Raw genomic sequence first — 19,658 nt, 5'->3', positions numbered from 1 at the left:
CTTACACTCATTATCTACAAAAATGCTTCTCAAATATTTTGCTAAGACTTTGAGTCAAATATTTCCTAAAATCTCTAAAAACGGTCATCAAATGCTCGCGGTTCCCTGATTTTTCAAACACCAACAAGTTACATGTTTTAAGGCCTTTGTCTTAACCACAAGCGATGCATCCCTGTATTAAATACAGTGTATTTTGTGATAAGAAATCTACTGGCATGAAAAACCTGTTCAACAAGAGAGTGGAAGAGAGCCGGAGAGAGAGAGACCAAATATGCATTTCCTCTCCCATAAAATGCATTGCTCTCTCAATGTAATTGGCTGAGAGAGAGAGAGAGAGAGAGCGGATGTTTGGTGGTGGTTGTTTGTTTGCCCGACTGTCAATTAACAAATGAAGGAAAGCCGTGATAGATGAATGGCTGGCTGGCTGAAGTAAACAAAAATATTTTGTAAATCAGTTTTTGGCGGTACATCGAACGTAACACATCGTAAGGCGCGTTGACACAACGGACGGTTGCCTCAGCAGACGGAAAGGAATACGTTATCGTAATTTCGAATCAAAAAATAAATTGTGAAGAAAAAAAGATTATGACAAAATTTAAAATCAAAATCTGAAAAATTAAGAAAAACAAATGAAAAAAAAAATTGAAAATGCAGTGAAATTTTAAAAGAAACCCAATACAAGTGTTAGGGAACTTATTTGAGTTTTTTTTTTGTTTAAAAAAAATTAAATTTTTATTTTGTGTGAAAAAGAAATAAAACCAATTTCATTCAACCTCTAAGCCAAAAATAGCAGGGAAACAAATTAAAAATAGAAAATGTTTACCACACCAAAAAAGCAAAAACAACAACAACAAAGTATTTCGAAAATGGATGCTAAAGAAAGTAACCCCCATCATTTTGGCCTGGCGCTGACAACAAACACCCTTAATACTTCAACGTCGTCGATTCCTGCCAGCCCCTGTTCATCCACCAACAACTCAACAACAATTTCCATGGAAAATAATTCGCCAAATTCCAAATTGAATGGCTCATCAACGACATATCACTCGGCAGTAACGGATACGACAACGGCGGCCGTTGTGATTAATTCGGCTGGCAGTACGCAAAGCCTTAATCGCCGCTCGGCAGAATTTTTAACAACAATGGCCTCCACAATAGCCAACACCGAGGATATGGCTGTGGAGAACACGGCTCTGTTGGAAACAACCACGACTGCCATGGATGAGCAGCGTCACGCCGAACATGACCCAGATATGGTTACAACCGAAAATCACCATCATCAGCAGCACATGCTGGCTGATGAATTTGAGCAATTCATCTTGAATCGCACCACTTCGGATAGCAACATTTTGGAGTCGAGCATTTACAGCGAACTCCAGTTTCCACCCTCCTTGCATGGCAGCAGTATAATGAGCGGTTTGACTGGCCATGGCATCGGCAGCGGCGGTTATGTGAGCAATAGTGGCGGGCCCATTACTGCCTCATCCCCCGCCCAGGTGGCTGGACCACAAACACCTGCTTCGGCCACCAGTGGCCGGACCACAAAACGTACCAAACGTAAACATAAAACCAAATCGAAGTGTACCGCCACAGCAGCCTCGCTGGCTGCAGCGGCTGCTGCCAGCCAAAGAGCCTCGCCAACGGGTCATTATCCACCGCGTTACACTGCCATTTTCATGGATCCGCATCATCAGTATGGCAATGTTACCACAACGAGTGCAATGGGGGCGTCAACACATCACGGTGGCAACGCTGCCAATGCATTGGGACAAATTGCAAGTGCGGCAGCGTCATCGCCATTCTTGAATGGATCTATGGCAGTGGCCGGTGAGGCGGCCTATATGCAACAGTTTCAATATTTCCAACAGCGGCCAATGGTCACGACCATGGCTCCCATGGCCGGGAGTGGTCACCGCAGGCATCATAGGTAAGTGTGAAAGAGGGCAATTCTGAAACAAAACACCTGATTTTTTTATGGGCCAGTGGAATGCTCTAAATAGTTTAATTCCCTTTGAGGACTTTAGAGGTTGGCCTTCGAGAAATTTACTGAAAATATATTCCGTCAAGAGGATTGTCTTATACCGGAATACGTTCCAAAAGGACTTGGAAAAAGATTTTCTACGTTTAGAAGATCTTCAAAAATTAACTATTGATGGAATACCGGTAAAGTTCTTCTCATGATTGGTCTGAAAGGGTCTTTCACGCAAAGAACACCTTTAAAGAGTCTTTTATAAATTTAACACCACTTCGAAGCTATTTAGAACAGTTCTCAAGTTTCAGATACTTTTCTAAACATCAGCGGTTTTCAAAGACCTTCTGTACATAAAAGATCCGTAAAAGGTATATATTAGGCTTTTAGGTCTTCGAAAAGTCTATCTGTTCTAAGGTCTTCAAGATACCAAAATAAAAGTCTTTTAAAACAGTTCAGTATTAAAAACTTTCAAAAAGTATGACGATTTCGAAAGAAAAAGTTAAAAAAAAAAAAATGGTCTTCAAAAAATTGGCTGCTTCAAACGTCCATTCAAAATTAGAAATCATTTGAATGGTGGTGTCTTCAAAGAGAACCTGCGTTCTCAAAGGGTCTTCTTAAGCAGAACATTTGGAAAAGACCTTAAAATAAAAATTTCGGAACAAAATACCTTCTAACAGATTTCTTGAAAATCGAGAGAGAACCTCTATAATGTCTTCCAGACAACTGAGACTGAGAGGAAAATCATCTAAATGCTGAATATCCTTAAAATTTCTCAAAATGTCATTAAAAATTGAAAAACTTTTAAACGCTAATCTACAGCTAAAAGAGATTCAAAATTCCAGATTCGAAGGTTTGAAAAAGTACTCCAGAGAAAGAAGAACTTTAAAATCTATCCATTTGGAATATATCTTCTGTATTTAGATGGCCTTTCGAAGATATATACCAAAGCGATAGATTTTAAAGGTCTTCTTTTTCTGGAATTCTTCTTGAATTGTTCGGATCTGGAACAAAGCCTTGAGAGACCTTTCCAAAGACTTCAAACAAAACGGACTCTTTCAAAATGTCCTCCAAAGGAAGAATGACTTTAAAATGTGTTCTAAAGGTGTAAAGATGACCTTCTCCTTGAGAGGGAGAGAAAATCATCATTAAACCAAATTCCCATCATACGGGAATTCCTTCAAAAGGTCTTTTAGAAAAGAAGAGTTTCCAGAAAAAAAGGACCTCCTATAGGCCTTAAAAAAGACCCTAAAGTCTTAGCTAAAGAGAGAGAAGACCTTAATAAAGAGGAAATCTTCATGGAGGTAAAATTAAACAAAATACCTTTCAAATGGTTTATTTATGGATAAAAGAGCCTCAAGCGGTCTTCTCTAAATAGAAAAATCTTCCAACCACCTCCAATAAATAGAAGAGCCTTTAAATGTCTTTCTAGAGATATGAGACACACAAAAAATTATCTATGTAATGGTGATCTTCACGAAAAGAGGTCAAGAGGTCCTCTAAAAATACCTTCAAATGGTTTTCTATAAAAAAGTAATGCTTTCACATTATTTTCAATCCAATTTACATCAGAGATCTTCTCTAATTTTTTCCTTACATAAAATTTTATTACTTCTGGCTTTACCCTTAATATTTTTAACCCAAGTATTAAGTAGCACGAGTTAAAATCATTGACATGAATGTTATGAAAAGAAACGCCATATCCTCATCAAAATGCCAGCAGCAATGGCAGTAGCATCATTTCGAAATAGATTTCCGGTCTCTGTTTTTTACTTCTTAATAAAATCTCCCAACAAAACCTGCTCAAATGTTCAAATGACAGTTCCTGCCTCAAATCTTGCTTAATTATTTTTATGATCTACTTGTTAACTACAGTAGTTAATAATGCCTTTTTTCCATGGGTCTCTTTTCCCTCTCTCTTTCTCTCTGAACTAGGTTAAATATAATTTCATAAGAATTTTTGTTTAATTTTTTTGAAAGTAATTTTCTTTCAAAACTAGCAATTTAGTTTTAGTTTCAAAATAATAATAATCGTTAAGTCCCTCTCTCTCTCTCGCAATCTTTGTCCCCTGTCTTTCATTTTAAAACCCCCAAACAACAGCGACCACCACCTTAAGTACTGGGTAATTACATTTAAAGAGGTTAAATCTAAATTGCTTGATTGGCCTGCTGAGATTTCTTGTGGTAATGTTATTTCTTTTTCGTCTTATTCGTGTTGTTGTTGTTGTTGTTGCTGCTGTTGTTTTCAAACTGATGTTAAATTGCCATAAAAAAACTCTAACTCTTGTTAAAGTTAAGTTAACCATTTTTATGACCAACCAGCCACTCATCAGCCAGGAGAGAAATAAACCAAGGGGTCATCCAGGTTGAGGCTGAGGTTAAAAGGAGGCCCATTATATTTTCAAATTCAATAGGAAATTGTTTTTTGTATTTCTAAGCATTAGCAGGTTATGGAACTTGTAAGTGGAGAAACCACTGAAATGAATGGGGAATTTGAAGAAAAGCATTTGAATTTGAAAATTGGGATTTATTGGAATTTAAAATGTCCTGACCTATTTCTATTAGAAATTCCGATATTTCATGTTTCCAAGTAGTTTTTGATTGCTAATTGGGCTTTTTAGCGAGCTCAGGGACTTTTCCTTCCAGTTTAAAAACGGTTTTGCGATATTCACATAAGTGCTAAATGGCGCCCAACGAGGTGCTACACCTCTTTCATATCAGTTTGTCATGTATAAGATATTAAATTGCTAATGCGACTTTTAGAAATCGGTGTAACATTTCCTTTAAATTTAAAATCGATTTTACCTCATATTTACATAAGTGGCAAATGGCGCCCAACGTGGTGCTACATACATTTCATATCAGTTTGCCATTTATAAGATATCAAATTGGTAATGAGACCTTTAACAATCATTGAAACATTTCATTCCGATATAAAAACGATTTTACCTCATATTCACATAAGTGGTGAGTGGCGCCCAACGTGGGGCTACACATATTTCATATAAACTTGCCATTTATAATATATTAAATTGCTAATGAGACTTTTAGCAATCGGTGGAACATTCCCTTCATATTTAAAATCGATTTTACCTCATATTCACATAAGTGGTGAGTGGCGCACAACGTGGGGCTACACATATTTCATATAAGTTTGCCATTTCCAATATATTAAATTGCTAATGAGACTTTTAGCAATCGGTGGAACATCCCCTTATGTGGTGAGTGGCGCCCAACGTGGGGCTACACATATTTCATATAAGTTTGCCATTTATAATATATTGAATTGCTAATGAGACTTTTAGCAATCAGTGGAACATCCCCTTATGTGGTGAGTGGCGCCCAACGTGGGGCTACACATATTTCATAGCAGTTATAAGATGTAGCTTTTTATAAGATGTCTCTAAGATTAAAAGATATATTCAGACTACTTAGCAGTGTTGTAGATGTTGCATGGTCGTGTCAAAGTGAGAGAGAGAGAGAGAGAGAGAAGGGAAGGGAGATTATTAAACCCTTGAATGTAGAGTGAGTAAAAGGACAACAAATTACGCCTACGTGTCAAGTTCTTTTGGCTGTTATTATTTAAGGCTTGTCTTCCAATGGCCAGAATTTCAACAACTAAAACTTAGAATTTTAGTAGCTTGACGGAGTTAAAGGCAGGAAAACTTAGATGTCTCATCGAACCACATTCAAAGATGTTAGAGTCCCTGTATCCACTTAACTTTTTTGTTGTAATTTTTTTTTACCATTGAGCACCTACGTATCCAGGGGAACGGGATCCCCGAGTAGTGAATTTTTATACATTTTTAGGAAATTTGGTTTTAAAATCTGATTGTTTGTGGGTTGGGCTCCCCAAACCAAAATGGTTTCGAAAGGCATTTCTGGCTATGTCGGTGGCATGTAGTACCGAAAATTTTCAATATTGAATATAAAGAATTCATTTGCGTATTTTCAATCAAATTTACTTTGGGAACCTATTAATATTCCCATCTATGGCAAACTCATATTTGGGTTCAGGTACTTCCAAAATATTTTTTTCTGGCTTCATTTTTAGTCCGAAAAGTTGAAAACTCAGTGGGTTGCTTCTTGACAACCTTTTGTAGGCTACATCCACGTTTCCTTGACAAATCAAAAAAAAAAAAAACTATTTCCCCGACTCATTTTTCTTGCAAACCTTAACATATTTCCAGATTTTCTTGTCTCTGGCATATATTTTGATTTATTTTTTTTTCCTAGAAATAAAAGACTACCCAACTTCAGCCCTAGAAAAAAAGCAAATAAAGCGAAAAAGAAGAAACACAACAATAAAAATAATAATAACAACTTGACAGTGGCATATTTAAATATTGCCTGTAATTGGCATGCCCCAAAAGTTCCCCAGCCATTGACAAAAACAAAAAAAACTTGTTCATAAAAAAATAAACAACAAAAAAAAAACGCCAGAATAATGTTACACAAAAAATGATGACTGCCTTAGTTTTGTGTGTGTTTTTTTATTTCTGGTTAACTTTCGTTGACAGTCAGTCCCTTTCTAAAGATTATTGCTTTGGATCTTTTTTTTTGGGGGGGGGATATCTAAAACGTCCATAAGATTACCATATTGACATACAATAGCCAGCTTGACGTCCAGCCTTGCCGAACAATAGAAAATGTCCAGCATTTTGTGATAATAGAGCCCTTAGGATGAAAGAGGGAGCTGCAAACATTGTTGGCTGTTGGCATTTCAAGATGACAATGACAAAGAATGTCCATTATAATATTTGAAATATACAAAGCCTGAAACTGGTGGCAGGCAGGCAGTGCCTACAAAACAAAAAATATATTTTTCGGGGGGAGTTGATGGCATGGGGACAACCACTTTACAATAACAAGAGGAAAATCAGAACAAAAAAAGAAGCAACAACGACACTAGCCCCACAAACAATAGAGGCTCCCCCTAGATTGGCCACATTCACGCACGCCGACACACACACACACATTCACCATGCCACATCAAAAGCACTATTTGCTGCCACAGAAATGAAAAAAAGAGCGGACGGACCATCCAACCGATTTCCTTGCCTTCAAATTTAAGCGTCAAACGACAATGCCAATGATACGTTTAGCTCTCGTTTTTTATTATACGCCACAAAAAGTATTTACCCCGCTGGCCCAAAATAATAATACGAGATAGAAGAGACAGGCGGACAGACAGACAAATAAATACCCAGAAACACTGGCCATGCCATACAACCCAACCAAAAATCCACAACAACAAAAAAGCGAGGAAGTGTCGACTTCAACTGTGTGGTTGGAGTATGAAAATAGCCTCAAATAAAAAAACCTCACTCACACCAAACCAAACCAACAAAAAGAAAACTGTCACGCATGCATTTAGGGGTCTCAACTAACCAACAATTGGTAGTAGCACATATCACAAACATAAAATGCTGAAGTGGCATCGTCGTCATCGTCATCATCGTCGGTTTCAGGCAGATCATTATCATGCCATGTCCATCAATCTCATTGTGCGAAGCTATAGCTAGCCATTGCGTACATGCGAGTACATACATAGCTATAAATGACGGCATGGCATGGTTTTCTTGTGGATTTGCCTCATTGTTCGTTACCGAGACACTTAAGAAAATCCAATACAAATCCTAAGTATCCAAGCACTTCTCAAACCTTTTCTTCTTCTTCTCCATCATCATCATCTTCAGGCTTTTTCATGGCATCACAATTGCCCAGTGCCAGACCAAACAAAATCGTCTCACTTCCAAAGTAGTCACGGCTGGTATTGTTGTGGCTGCCAAAATTGAAAAAAAAAAAACAAAAAATTTTCGACAACAATATATTTGGGGGGCTTAATAGCCGTATATTACAATCAGATCAAAAGCCAGTAGCCCTTAGAGCAAACAAAACAAGCTTAAGGTAAAAATGGAAAATAAAAAAAATAAATAGCCACTTGTCTGATACTTCGGTTGGAGTTTGAAGGAGGGTGGTATAATGAGCTCCCGCCATAATCTGGTAAAGGAAAAGTTTATAAAGCACTGATTCCGTAATTTGATTTTAGCTGCCACTCATTTAAGTGCAATTTTGCTAGCTCCAGCAAAAACAAAAGAGAAAATTATTTATATGATTTGCAGCAGTGTCAAAATGTTGCCGTTTAGGCTCTCCACACAATAATTTAGTGGTTTGAATTTAGCTGCCACTCGTTTAAGAGAGACTTTGAAAGCTGTCTTAAAAACAAATCAGAATATGATTGACCTGACCCCAGCAGTATTAAAAAGTCAGTGTAAAGGCTCTCCACACAATGATGCAGTAGTTTAGATTTAGCTGCCACTCGTTTAAGTGCGAGCTTGGTAGCTATTACAAGAAAACAAGTTAAAAAGCAGTAAATTTGGCCGGGCCGATCTTTGAATACCCTTCAACATTTGGAACGAAATTGGAAATTTTCAAAAAATAAAACCCGTTAAAAAATCTAAAAATACCGAATATAGCCGTTATATTGGGGTCTATAAGACGTGGACCTACAAAGGCATTGTTTGTCATAAGCCATTACCATATTCAAATTCGAAGCTTGAAATAAACGGTGAATAATGTGGCTAAACTCATCAATATGCCGCATATAGAGAGGTACCGTTATATCGGAGCTATACGAAGACGTGAACCTGCAAAGACAATTCTTTGCCACAGGCTGTAGCATCCATTACGAACTTCAAATACGACATCTAAGACAATTTCGGTGACTATTGTACCTAAAATCGTCAAAATACCGAATAAACGGAGGTACTGACATATGGGGCCTATACGAAGACATGGACCTGCATAGACAATTTTCTGTCATTACTCGGTGAGCTAAAAAACCAGATGAGCTGAAGCGATTTGATACATAAAAAGTTGCAGGATGAAAATTATGTAGGGTTGTATTTGAATGATTTTTTTTTTTTTTTTGGACTAGAAACTAATTTTAAAAGTTTTTCCGTTCTATTTCTATTGGGAAACTGCTCACTAAATATTTAATCAAAAAGGGTTTGCAATGCTTTTCTGTGATAAAATCAAATTGGAGCCATATTCCACATAAAAACAAACTTGAAATATTGATGGCGCAGTTAATTTTTTATATTCTAGTTTTAAGCAATCGACTTTCCTGTTTCAAAATCAAACTTATCAATTTCGCTAATAAAATTAAATTCGTGCGAATTTTAAAACACCTTAAAAAAGTTAAAATACACTTATAAACTTATAGCTTATGCCGCTTGGTAGAGCCTGATTACACAGGGAAAACGTTATAAACAGATGGCGCAGATGTAAGTTCTGAGCTAATTTAAAGCCAATGAATTTTCACATAAAATCTAGAACCTAAATAGTTCCGATTTTAATGTAGGCAAAAGTTTTCAGTCCCAGTCCCATTAATATTAAAATTGGCCGATCAAACACAGATGCCTTTGATGAAGCATTATTGACAGACAGATGGCATAGTTAGGGTAAATTTTTAAACAGTTTTGAAGCAGAAAACTTTATTTTATCCCAATCCGAATTGTATTGCTAATTCCAGATCAGACTTATACTGATTTCATGGAGTTATATTCCACAGTAAAAAATTGACTTATAGATGGCGTACTTACATAGCTTAAACTGCTAGCTCAATTACACAGGGAAAACGTAATAAACAGATGGCGCAGCTATGTGTAACTTCTGAGCTAATTGAAAGCCAATGAATTGTTGCATAAAACGAGGACTTTAATATTTCCGGCAAGAGATTTCAGTCCCAATCCCATTAATGTTAGAATTTCCAGATCAAACACAGATGCATTTGATGAAGCATTATTGACAGACAGATGGTATAGTCAGGGTAAATGTTTAAACTGTTTTGAAACAGAAAAACTTTGCTTGTTTCATTTTGGATTTGATAATATTTTTATCCGAATCCGAATTGTATTGGAAATTCCAGATCAGTCTCATACTGATTTCATGGAGTTATATTCCACAGTAAAAAATTGACTTATAGATGGCGTACTTATAGAGAATTCCTGAGCTTATTTTAAATTGATAGCTTTCTTTTTCGAAATCGAATGTACACAGTTGGATATTATTTTTAAACCTGATTTATATTTTTTGAAGTCTAAATTGAGACTCCTTCTTAACATATTCCACATAAAAACAAAGATAGATGGCGCAGTTTAATTTTTGTAAACTAATGATTTTGTAGCAAATGATTTTCCTTTTTCGAAGTCAAAATTATCAATTTTGCTAGTCACATTAAATTTGTACAAATTTTTAGGCAAAAGTTTTCAGTCCCAATCCCATTAATATTAGAATTGACTGGTGAAACACAGTTGCATTTGGTGAAACATTATTGACAGGCAGATGGCATTGTCTAAACTATTTTCAAGCAGAAAACTTTGTTTTATTTTGAATTTGAAATTCCAGATCAGATTCATACTGATTTCATGGAGTAATATTCCACAATAAAAAATTGATTTATAGATGGCGTACTTACAGAGAATTCCTGAGCTTATTTTAAGCTGATGACTTTCTGTTTCAAAATCAAATTTACACAGATTGTATATTATATTTAAGCCTGATTTATATTTTTTGAAATCCCCATTTAGACTCCTACTCATTATTTTCCACCGGAAAACTTGACAGACAGATTTCTGTGCTAATTTGAAACATATAATTTTCCGTATTAGAAATTATACTCGTAATGAATTCATATATTTTTTATTCGCACTTCGTTTCGGCTCGAAATCTCCGAGCTCAGGCTTGAAAAAAAATTTTGGTTAAATAAATTTTCCAATCCAAATTATATTGGAAGATGGGGTCACATTTAGTGTTCTCCAGTTTTTTTTTTATTGTGGATTTTTTCTCTCCATAATTATTACACCTCCCTCCATTTACACACAATAAAGCTAATTCACGGAATTTAAAACAATAGATCTTTAAAACAAACAATGAAACAAAACATTTTAAGTACAGCTTAAAAACACACAAAATCTTAATACAAATCTCCAAAACATGACATTTCCAAGTGGGTACTTGTTTTTCTTGATGTAAAACACAAAAGAAAAAAAATATTTAAATATTTCCGGATTCTTATATTTAATTTGAAAATGAAATTTTTAAAACAAAACGATGTTATAATGGCAACGTCTTTGTGGATGTAAATGACTCGTTTCCCCCCTCAGACAAATGTTTCAAATTTTGTGGGTATTTTTTTTTTTTTTTTTTTTCTAAATCAGGTCATTTTAATTTTTTTGTTTTTTTGGAAAAGATAACATGTGTTCATTTTTTTAAAGGGCCATAATTTTTTTTTTTTTTTTTTAATTTTCCCTAAAGAAAAGGAAATTTTATACCATCAGGGAAGAGGAGTGTCTGGCACTTGTCACACTTGATTGGTAAGAAAAATTAATTATTACCAATTTATCATTGGCCAGTGACGGCTGTCTATAGCTCGGCAAGCACCACCACCACACAAGAAAAGGGAGACCCATTTGCCGGCTAATTTTTTTAATTTTTTATTTAATCTAACACAGAGATTCAATCAAAATTTGTTGTATGTTTGTATGGGTGGTTGCATTTTGATTTTGAGGGAAGATTGGAATTTCTAGTGAATTAATGCCACGAATGCAAGATATGAGGAGTTGGAAAATTATCTAAAAAATAGAATTTAAAGAAAAATAAAATCTTCATTTTTGATAATTGTTTTTTTTTTTAATTTGAAACCCTACAATTCTTTTCATTTTAAGACCAAAAAATTGCCTGTCATTTTCATTCTGAAACGCCCTCTTTTCATTATTTTTACATGCACGAGTTTTGTTGTATATATTTGGTTTGACTGACGCCAATAAGTTAACTAGTCCGGATATTAAAAAAATAAACAGATTTTATTTTTTTCTCCTCCCCCCCACCCCCCCTCTCTTTTTCTATCTTCAAAATGTTACATTTACAGATTGGAGTAGGCGCTAAAATTTCAATTGCGTATTTATTTATTTTAGTCAGTTTTTCGTTTTTTTTTTTTCAAAATTGGAATAATCTGCCAGTACTGCAACACATCGATCTTTCGAATGAAAAAATAACATGTGTTTATTTTTTCATTCGAAAGATCGATGTGGTACTGGCAGATTATTCCAATTTTGAAAAAAAAAACGAAAAACTGACTAAAATAAATAAATATATTGATATCTCCAGCCATATTTTTTTGTACTTATACCCCAATTTGATGCTAATTATATAAACAAATATTATTTATTTAAAGTAAATATTAACAACTAGCGTTTCGAATGCCACCCTGAACTTATCAAGTGTTTCGATAAAAAAAAACTAGAAAATGTTTATGTAAAGAAACTGGAAGTATCTTTAGGGGTACCACACACTATTTTTTTTTTTTTTTTTTTTTTTTTGACAAATGAATTTTTTTAGTTTGTGGAAGATAGGGAAATAATCAAAACAAGTTAAATAATTTAAATAAATATAATTGAGATAGCAAGGATGTAATATAGTTTGAGGACAGAAGAGAGGAGCAGGAATCAATGAATATCATAAAGATAAAAATAATACAAAATTTCAATACACGGTTGAAATAATTCTGAACTGGTGAGAAACCCGTCATCTTCGGTGGCTTCATGGTTTCGAAAAGAAAATTAAAACATTTCGTAAATATGAGATGAAAAATTGCTCCAAATTTGTAAACCTTTATTGGTTTACATTGAACATTTTTAATTCACCAAACGGAACCAAATTGCCCCAAAAATGATAATTTTTTCAAAAATAAAATTTAGATTTCGGAAAATTTTTCTGAATACATTTTTGACATTAGTTGGCCGAAATTATCAAAAAAGTAAATTAAAAAAAAAAGAAATCTCAGAACGAAATGGGTTCATTAGACGACAGTGTTCTTTTCACCAATATTTGATGAAAGAACGAAAATTAATCAAAAGCTGGAACTAGTTTCCAGAGTTCATTCATTTTACTGAATCGTTCCTTTGAACCAATTTTTAATGATTCTATTTGGTATTTTCGCTGAAGGAAATAACGGAATCTAGTTACGATAGTTCATTTTATTGAGTTGTTCCCTTGAACCAATTCGTTCACCCCTTACTTTTCATTTAAAGAGGACAGATTTTTTAGAAATCACTCGAATTGAGACATGCGCATACTTCGCAAAAATTCAAAGGAACCTTTTAAAATAAGTGGACAGAGTTTTCAGATTTTTTTACAGACATGTCGGATAATTAAGAATATAACTGAACGAACGGAATAAAGGAAAAAACTGAAACTAATTCCAACAGTTCATTTTACTGAATCCACATACTTCGCAAAAATGCAAACGAGTTGACAGAGGTTTCAGATTTGTTATAGACATGTCGGATAATTAATGAAATAACTGAACGACCGAAATGAGGCAAATTACTGAATCATGTTCCGATAGTTCATTTTACTGAATTGTGTCTTTGAACCAATTTGTTCAGCTCTCACATTTCATTTAAAGTGGCTTGATTACTTCTTAATAATCAAAAGGAACTTTTTTATAATAAGTGGACAGAGTTTTCAGATTTTTTACAGACATGTCGGATAATTTAGAAAATAACCGAATCTAGTTCCGAAAGTTAATTTTGCTGAATTGTGCCATTGTGAACCAATTCGTTCACCTCTTACATTTCATTTAAAGATGATAGATTTTTAGAAAAAAGTCGAATTGAGACATCCACATACTTCTCAAAAATCCAAACGTATCTTTTTAAAATAAGTGGAGAAAGTTTTCAGATTTTCTATAGACTTGTCGGATAATTAAGGAAATAAATGAATCTAATTCCGACAGTTCATTTTAATGAGTTTTTCCTTTGAATCAATTCGTTCACCTCTTAGAAATCAATCGAATTGAGACATCCACATACTTCTTAAAAATCCAAACGAACTCCTCAAAATAAGTAAACAGATTTTTCAGATTTTTTTAGATATGTCGGACACCTGGCAAAAATCTGGAACTGTTTTTACAGAAAAAGGAAAATTGGTATGATGTTGATTTTCAGTCTTAAATTTATTAATTTCTTAAATTTATTAAAACTCCGACGAGTTAGATTCAGTTATAGATGAAAATAATTCTCATTTACTCTAAGAAACATTTTTAACAAAAATTGTAAGAAAAGGCTTGTCGGATATTACGTGAACTTCTTTCAAAATTTGTGTCCCCAGGGAGATTCTTTGGTTTTTATTAAAAATATTTAATTTGTTATTTTCCACCCAGCGAGAAAGTCTTATTTATAAAAGAAAATAATTCTCATTCAGTTTGATAAATATTTTGCACCAAAATTCACCAATCGTCTGACGAGTATCTGCCCAAGTTCTTTCTTTGGGATACCAAAAACAATAAAATCTTTGGATTTTAAATGGAAATGTTTAATTTCTCATTTTCCATCTATTTTTCACCCAGTGCGAAAAAAATATTTTTATAAAAGAAAATAATTCTCATTTAGTTTGAGAAACATTTTGAACAAAATTGTCTCAACAGGCTATCGATTATTTAAAGAAATTCCTCCTACTCTCCCCTAGGAATTTCCTTGGGATTTTTAATGAAAATATTTTATTGTCTATTTTATTGTCTGTCTTTATTGTCTGCTTGCCACCACCACCCCCATTTCAAACTACTCCTCATTCACATTTATTTTACAAATTGTTGATTGTTTATCTAGAATTTTTAATTGTCTTGCCTTGCAGCACGGTCCGAATTTCTTTGTAATTTGTGACGTATTACAATTTGTTTTCTTCCAATACTACAAAGACAAAAATTCAATTTAAATGGCATTAGTTTTGAAATTTAAAAATAGAAAAGAAAAAAAAAACAAAAACAACTGAAATGAGGGGGATGTTAAATGTTGACATTAATATCCACCCTTAACCACTCTGCTATCCTTTATCCATACTCTCAGACACACACACACACACACTCTCCACAACAAATGGGGATCAATTCCAAAATCCCTTTTAAAGGGAAAATTGAAAATCTCTTTTCCTTTAAAGCTTTTAAAGACAATTTATGGCAAAACGGCATACACACACTTATAATCTTATATCCCAAGGGTATGAAGCAACTGGGAGAGAGGGATACAAAGCGATAAGAAAAGAAACGAGGAAAAATTGAACAGATGTCATAGGTCTAGAGACATTAGCAAGTGACTGAAGCAGTGGCAACAGCAGCCAGCAAAGGGTGCTAAACATATTCAGCACGTTGTCATAGGCATTTATGTGCTTCGCTTTTCTTTCCGTTAATTTTTTTTTTTTTTTTTGTTCTGGCCCAAAGTAGATAACAGCCAGCCAAGCAACACTTTGCCCTGCTAACTCTCTCTGTGTGAAGTTTATGGTATGCATAGCATTCACATTTATATGTATGTTATATATTTAACTGCGAATTGTAATTCAATATATTTAAGTAGATTTTACCGAAACGATAGGCCTGGAAAGTGATGGAGATGTACGTACAGGCCGAAGGAGAAAAAAATGGGAATTACGCATATACAATACTTTTTTGCGGTTAACCATATCATCAGCATAGCGAAAAGTATTCATTTCATGGGCTAGGGGGGGGGGGTATACAAAATAAAGGTGGTTAAGTTCATGTGAACCATAAATCTTTCCTTGTGTATCCCTGATTTGCTTTTAAGCTTTTATCACATTTCGAAAAAAAAAGATAGGCAAATGATTTATCCGAATGGTTTGTCTACTTCGTTTGGAACCCTCAAACAGTTATTTTTTATATTAATTAAATGTTATGGAACAATTTAAAAGTATTCTGCTACCTGTTGTAAATTGGGAGGTTTTTTTTTCTAATGGTCTTAACTCACTTGCTTAACTTAATAAAAAAGTCTATAAGCTGCTATTGAGTTTCACTAACAATTAGAGAATTTGGTTGTTACGAACATTATACAAGTATTTATTTATTTTTTAATTAATTTAGAATGTCCTGTTCTTTAAAAGTATCAATTTGAAAATTGTAAATTTCAATATTTTCTTTATTCATTCTCAACTGTTGGGCGCCATGTTTTTTCCTTGGTGTTTTAAACAATTTCGTATGTAATTTCATAAAAATTAAAAACTTCGAAAGAAATTTAATATGTATATCTGTTTTAATTATTAATTTATGTATTCGATATAGATTCTAAACTAGTTTAAAATGACTAATTTTAAATTCAAATCAAAATTACGTTGGGCGCCATTTTTATTATACCAAGTGTAGTAATAGTCAAGCTCATCACGTCGATCTTAAAATCTAACATAAATTTCGTTCTGTAACCTTAATTTTATTTAAATAAAACATTTCTACGTTGGGCGCCATTTTTTTCCATCCACCACCTCTCCTTAGCATATTGAAAATTGAATACATTCTATATTAGCAATATAGTTTTATAGTTTTTTTTTTTTTTTTTTTTTTTTTTTTTTTTTTTTGTGGGAATTTCGCTAGTTTACTTATTTTTCTAAAAGGTTTTCAAGTTGGTCGCCGGATAAAAAAAAAACTCCGGGAAATTATATTTTAATTAAAATGTGCGTATTTTAAAGGAAAACTCGATCTGAGAACAGATTCAAACAATAGTTGTAAAATAGGTTTTAAATTTCAAATTAAATCAATTGTTTAGCATCGGATGTTGGGCGCCATTTTCAGTAAATCAAATCCTGTGCCCAAATCTTCTCAGTTATTTGGCCATCCTACGTTACAAAAAAAAGTTACCATCTTCTTCTTTCGAAATGAATTTATTTCGAAAAAAAAAGTTCTCCATGTTGGGCGTTATCGATTTTTTAAAATTTTTTTTACAACAAAGGTCATAAAATAAATTATTTTTAAATTTTGTTTTTTCTCAACCAACTATTCGGATCATGATTCCACCTGTTGGGCGCCACTTTTGCTTTAAAAGCATATTTATTATTTCCCTCAAATTGGGTGCCGTTTTCAGTTTTTTTCTTTAACAAATAATTTTCACAACTGAAGCCTTTAATTAATTATTTATTAAAGGTTGTTTTCAACCAATTATTTAGGAAATTGATCCCCCTTTTGGACGCCATTTTTGCTATTAAATGATTTTGATGACTTCTTCAGTGCTTTAGTTTCCAAAAATATCCCTTCGCGATGGGCGCCAACACAAGACTCTTAAAATTTATCTAATCATTGGAAACAAAATGTGTTTCAATATCCTAAAGCCATTGTTTGGTTTTTTGTCAAATAATGTTTTATGTTGGGCGCCAATTTTATTTTGCCACTATTTAAATTGTACAAATATATGTTGAGCTTCCTACGTTAACAAAAAAATATATATGTACCTTCTTTCATCAATAAAATTATTTCAGAAAAAAAGTTCCTCACGTTGGGCGCCATTTTTAGGGTTTCATTATTTTTTTTATAAAAATTTCAAAATAAGTTATTCACGTTGGACACCAATCTTCAGTGCTTCAGTTACCAAAAATAGTTCTTGACATTGGGTTTCAATTTTAATCGGTTATTAATAATATGTCGTTGATAATATTCTCTTTGGTGTTGAGCATTTAATGATCTATGAACCCAAATAACCATCTCCTTAATAAGGCAAAATTTTCAAATAGTTCTTTACGTTGGCCGTCAATTTTACTTAATAAGGACTCCCATAGAATACATAATTATTGAAATAAAATTTCGTTACTATTAAACAAAGCCATTGCATAATTTTTAGCCAAAAGTATTCTTACGTTGGGCGCCATTTTTAGTTTTCCAGTTTCCAGATGCTTTCAATCTCAGCAAAACCTTCTAATGGAATTTACTTCAAATGAATGGAATTAAATAACTTAAAATACAAAGCATCAATAATGTATCTTAAGTCATATAAACTTGTTAAAAATTCCCCACGTTGGGCGCCATTTTTAATATACCAATTTTCTTAAGAATAAACACCAATACTTATGCTAGAAAGATATCAAGGTGGTTTTTTAAAAAAAATTAAAAAAAAATAGTTTCTTATGTTGGTAGATTTTCCGTAAAACTTTAGATCTCTTCGATTTAGAAAAATATTTCAAGTTTTTTACATATCGATTGTATGCTATATTTTTTCATCCAAATTTATTTTAAATATATTAATTTAATAATTATAACAAGCATTATGCCTGGTTTGTGATTTCTCGCTTCCAATCAGCGGGGCGACTTCTCTTATAATGAACCTCATTAGGGTGCTAAAGATGTTAATTAAAATATCATTAATATCGAAATTGAAACCGATTTGTTTGTTGATGATCTTTCAAATGGCCCATACAACTTAATTTGAATATGGAAATCAAGATAGAGAATCGACCGCAAACAATGACCACTTGAAGCGGTTTGAAGTTGCATCTTATCTTGTTTTTCTTTTTTTTCTCTCAAACAAAGAAAGGTTCAGTTAGGCATTTTTTTTGCTGGAGATTGTTTATCGAACACCATCATGGCACCTTCTCCAAATAAGTATATTGAATTTATGAGTGGTGGCGGCATGTCAAATCGAGCACAGAAGACGATGGCTAGACATTGGCTGATATGCAGGCCAGGCTGGCTGTCCGTTTGTCTGCTTGCCTGTTCAAATGTCAGTTGTCATCCAAAATGGCCGTCTGACTGGCGTTGATGATAGAAAAAGTGACCGGGGCCATGTTCCACAATATCAGTTTTCATTATTGAAAAAAAAAACACACACACACACCAACAATTTTATTTTTCTACTTCTCCGCCCTCTTAGAATTCCGAAACTCATGTGTTTCTCAATCATTTGGAAAATCAATGGAAAAAAGCGACCAGAAAATAAATCAAGGGGACAGTTGTTGGGTTTCAATCTCTTTTTTCTGCTTCTTGTTGTTGTTCTAACACTTTTTTTTTTTAAATTTTTTTTTTCAGTGGTCATTGGAGTCGTCACCAGTGTTGTTTATTGTAGGGGTCTTAAGTAGTTTTTAGGGTCGTATTGGGCGGCTATTTGCCTTTGATGTTATTGTTCATTGAAAGATTTTTACAACAAAGCACCATGGAACGGAAAAAAGAAGAAGCAGAAGGAGAAGAAATAACAACATGTGTGAAATGAAAAGGGTTTGAATGCATTCAATTTTTGTGGTTTCACACACACACACACACGCATAACAAAAATGAATCTAAATTTTTTTCCAACATGTGACATGAATTTGATTTTCTTTTTTTTTCGTCTTTTTCATAAAAATCAATTGGATTTCTTTTTTCACAACCCAATTGAAACATCCACTGTCCCCAAAAAAAAAAAAAAATAAAACCACAAAATAACATAGAAATGCACAAATCTAACAGCTGGCAATTCATTGTGCCATGAGAAACCCCAATACAAAGCTAATTAACCCAGAAACAGTCGTTTTTTTTGTCCTCCTCCAACCAAAAATATTTAAATATAACCACAATTTGGTGTGTCTCCCACCATCCTGCATCTAATCCTTTGGGATTTGCCAAGGTTAGGCTGGTTTTTTGGAATTCGTAATGAGTTGACTGTTGTTTGTGGTTTATGGCCACAATTTTCCACAGCTAGCGTTGAGCAGAATTTCACTTTTGTTAAATTTAATTAAAAACGCAAATATAAAACAATTAGTTAGAAGCCTTTTGCAAGAGGGTTTGTTTCTAAGGCCAAAAGGCGGAAGAGACTTGAGTAAATTTAAATTGTATGCAAGACTTGCTCTGCTAGAAGAATGGGGAAATAAAATAAAATACACA

The 19,658-nt window shown here is 33.7% G+C and overlaps 1 protein-coding gene across 1 annotated transcript in view; it reads left to right on the top strand.

Moving 5' to 3' along the window:
• The first annotated feature begins 401 nt into the window (after positions 1-401).
• The window catches only part of LOC101892675 (mucin-12), a 43,268-nt gene continuing 24,011 nt past the window's right edge, over positions 402-19,658 (top strand). Inside the window, exon 1 of the mRNA XM_005183992.4 lies at positions 402-1,927. Coding sequence (XP_005184049.2) covers positions 816-1,927 — 1,112 coding nt within the window. The 5' untranslated portion in view covers positions 402-815. The remainder of the gene's footprint in view (positions 1,928-19,658) is intronic.

Source organism: Musca domestica, unplaced genomic scaffold (genome assembly GCF_030504385.1).
Source record: "Musca domestica strain aabys unplaced genomic scaffold, Musca_domestica.polishedcontigs.V.1.1 35, whole genome shotgun sequence".
Lineage (NCBI taxonomy): Eukaryota > Metazoa > Arthropoda > Insecta > Diptera > Muscidae > Musca > Musca domestica.
This window is presented reverse-complemented; position numbering and strand designations above follow the sequence as displayed.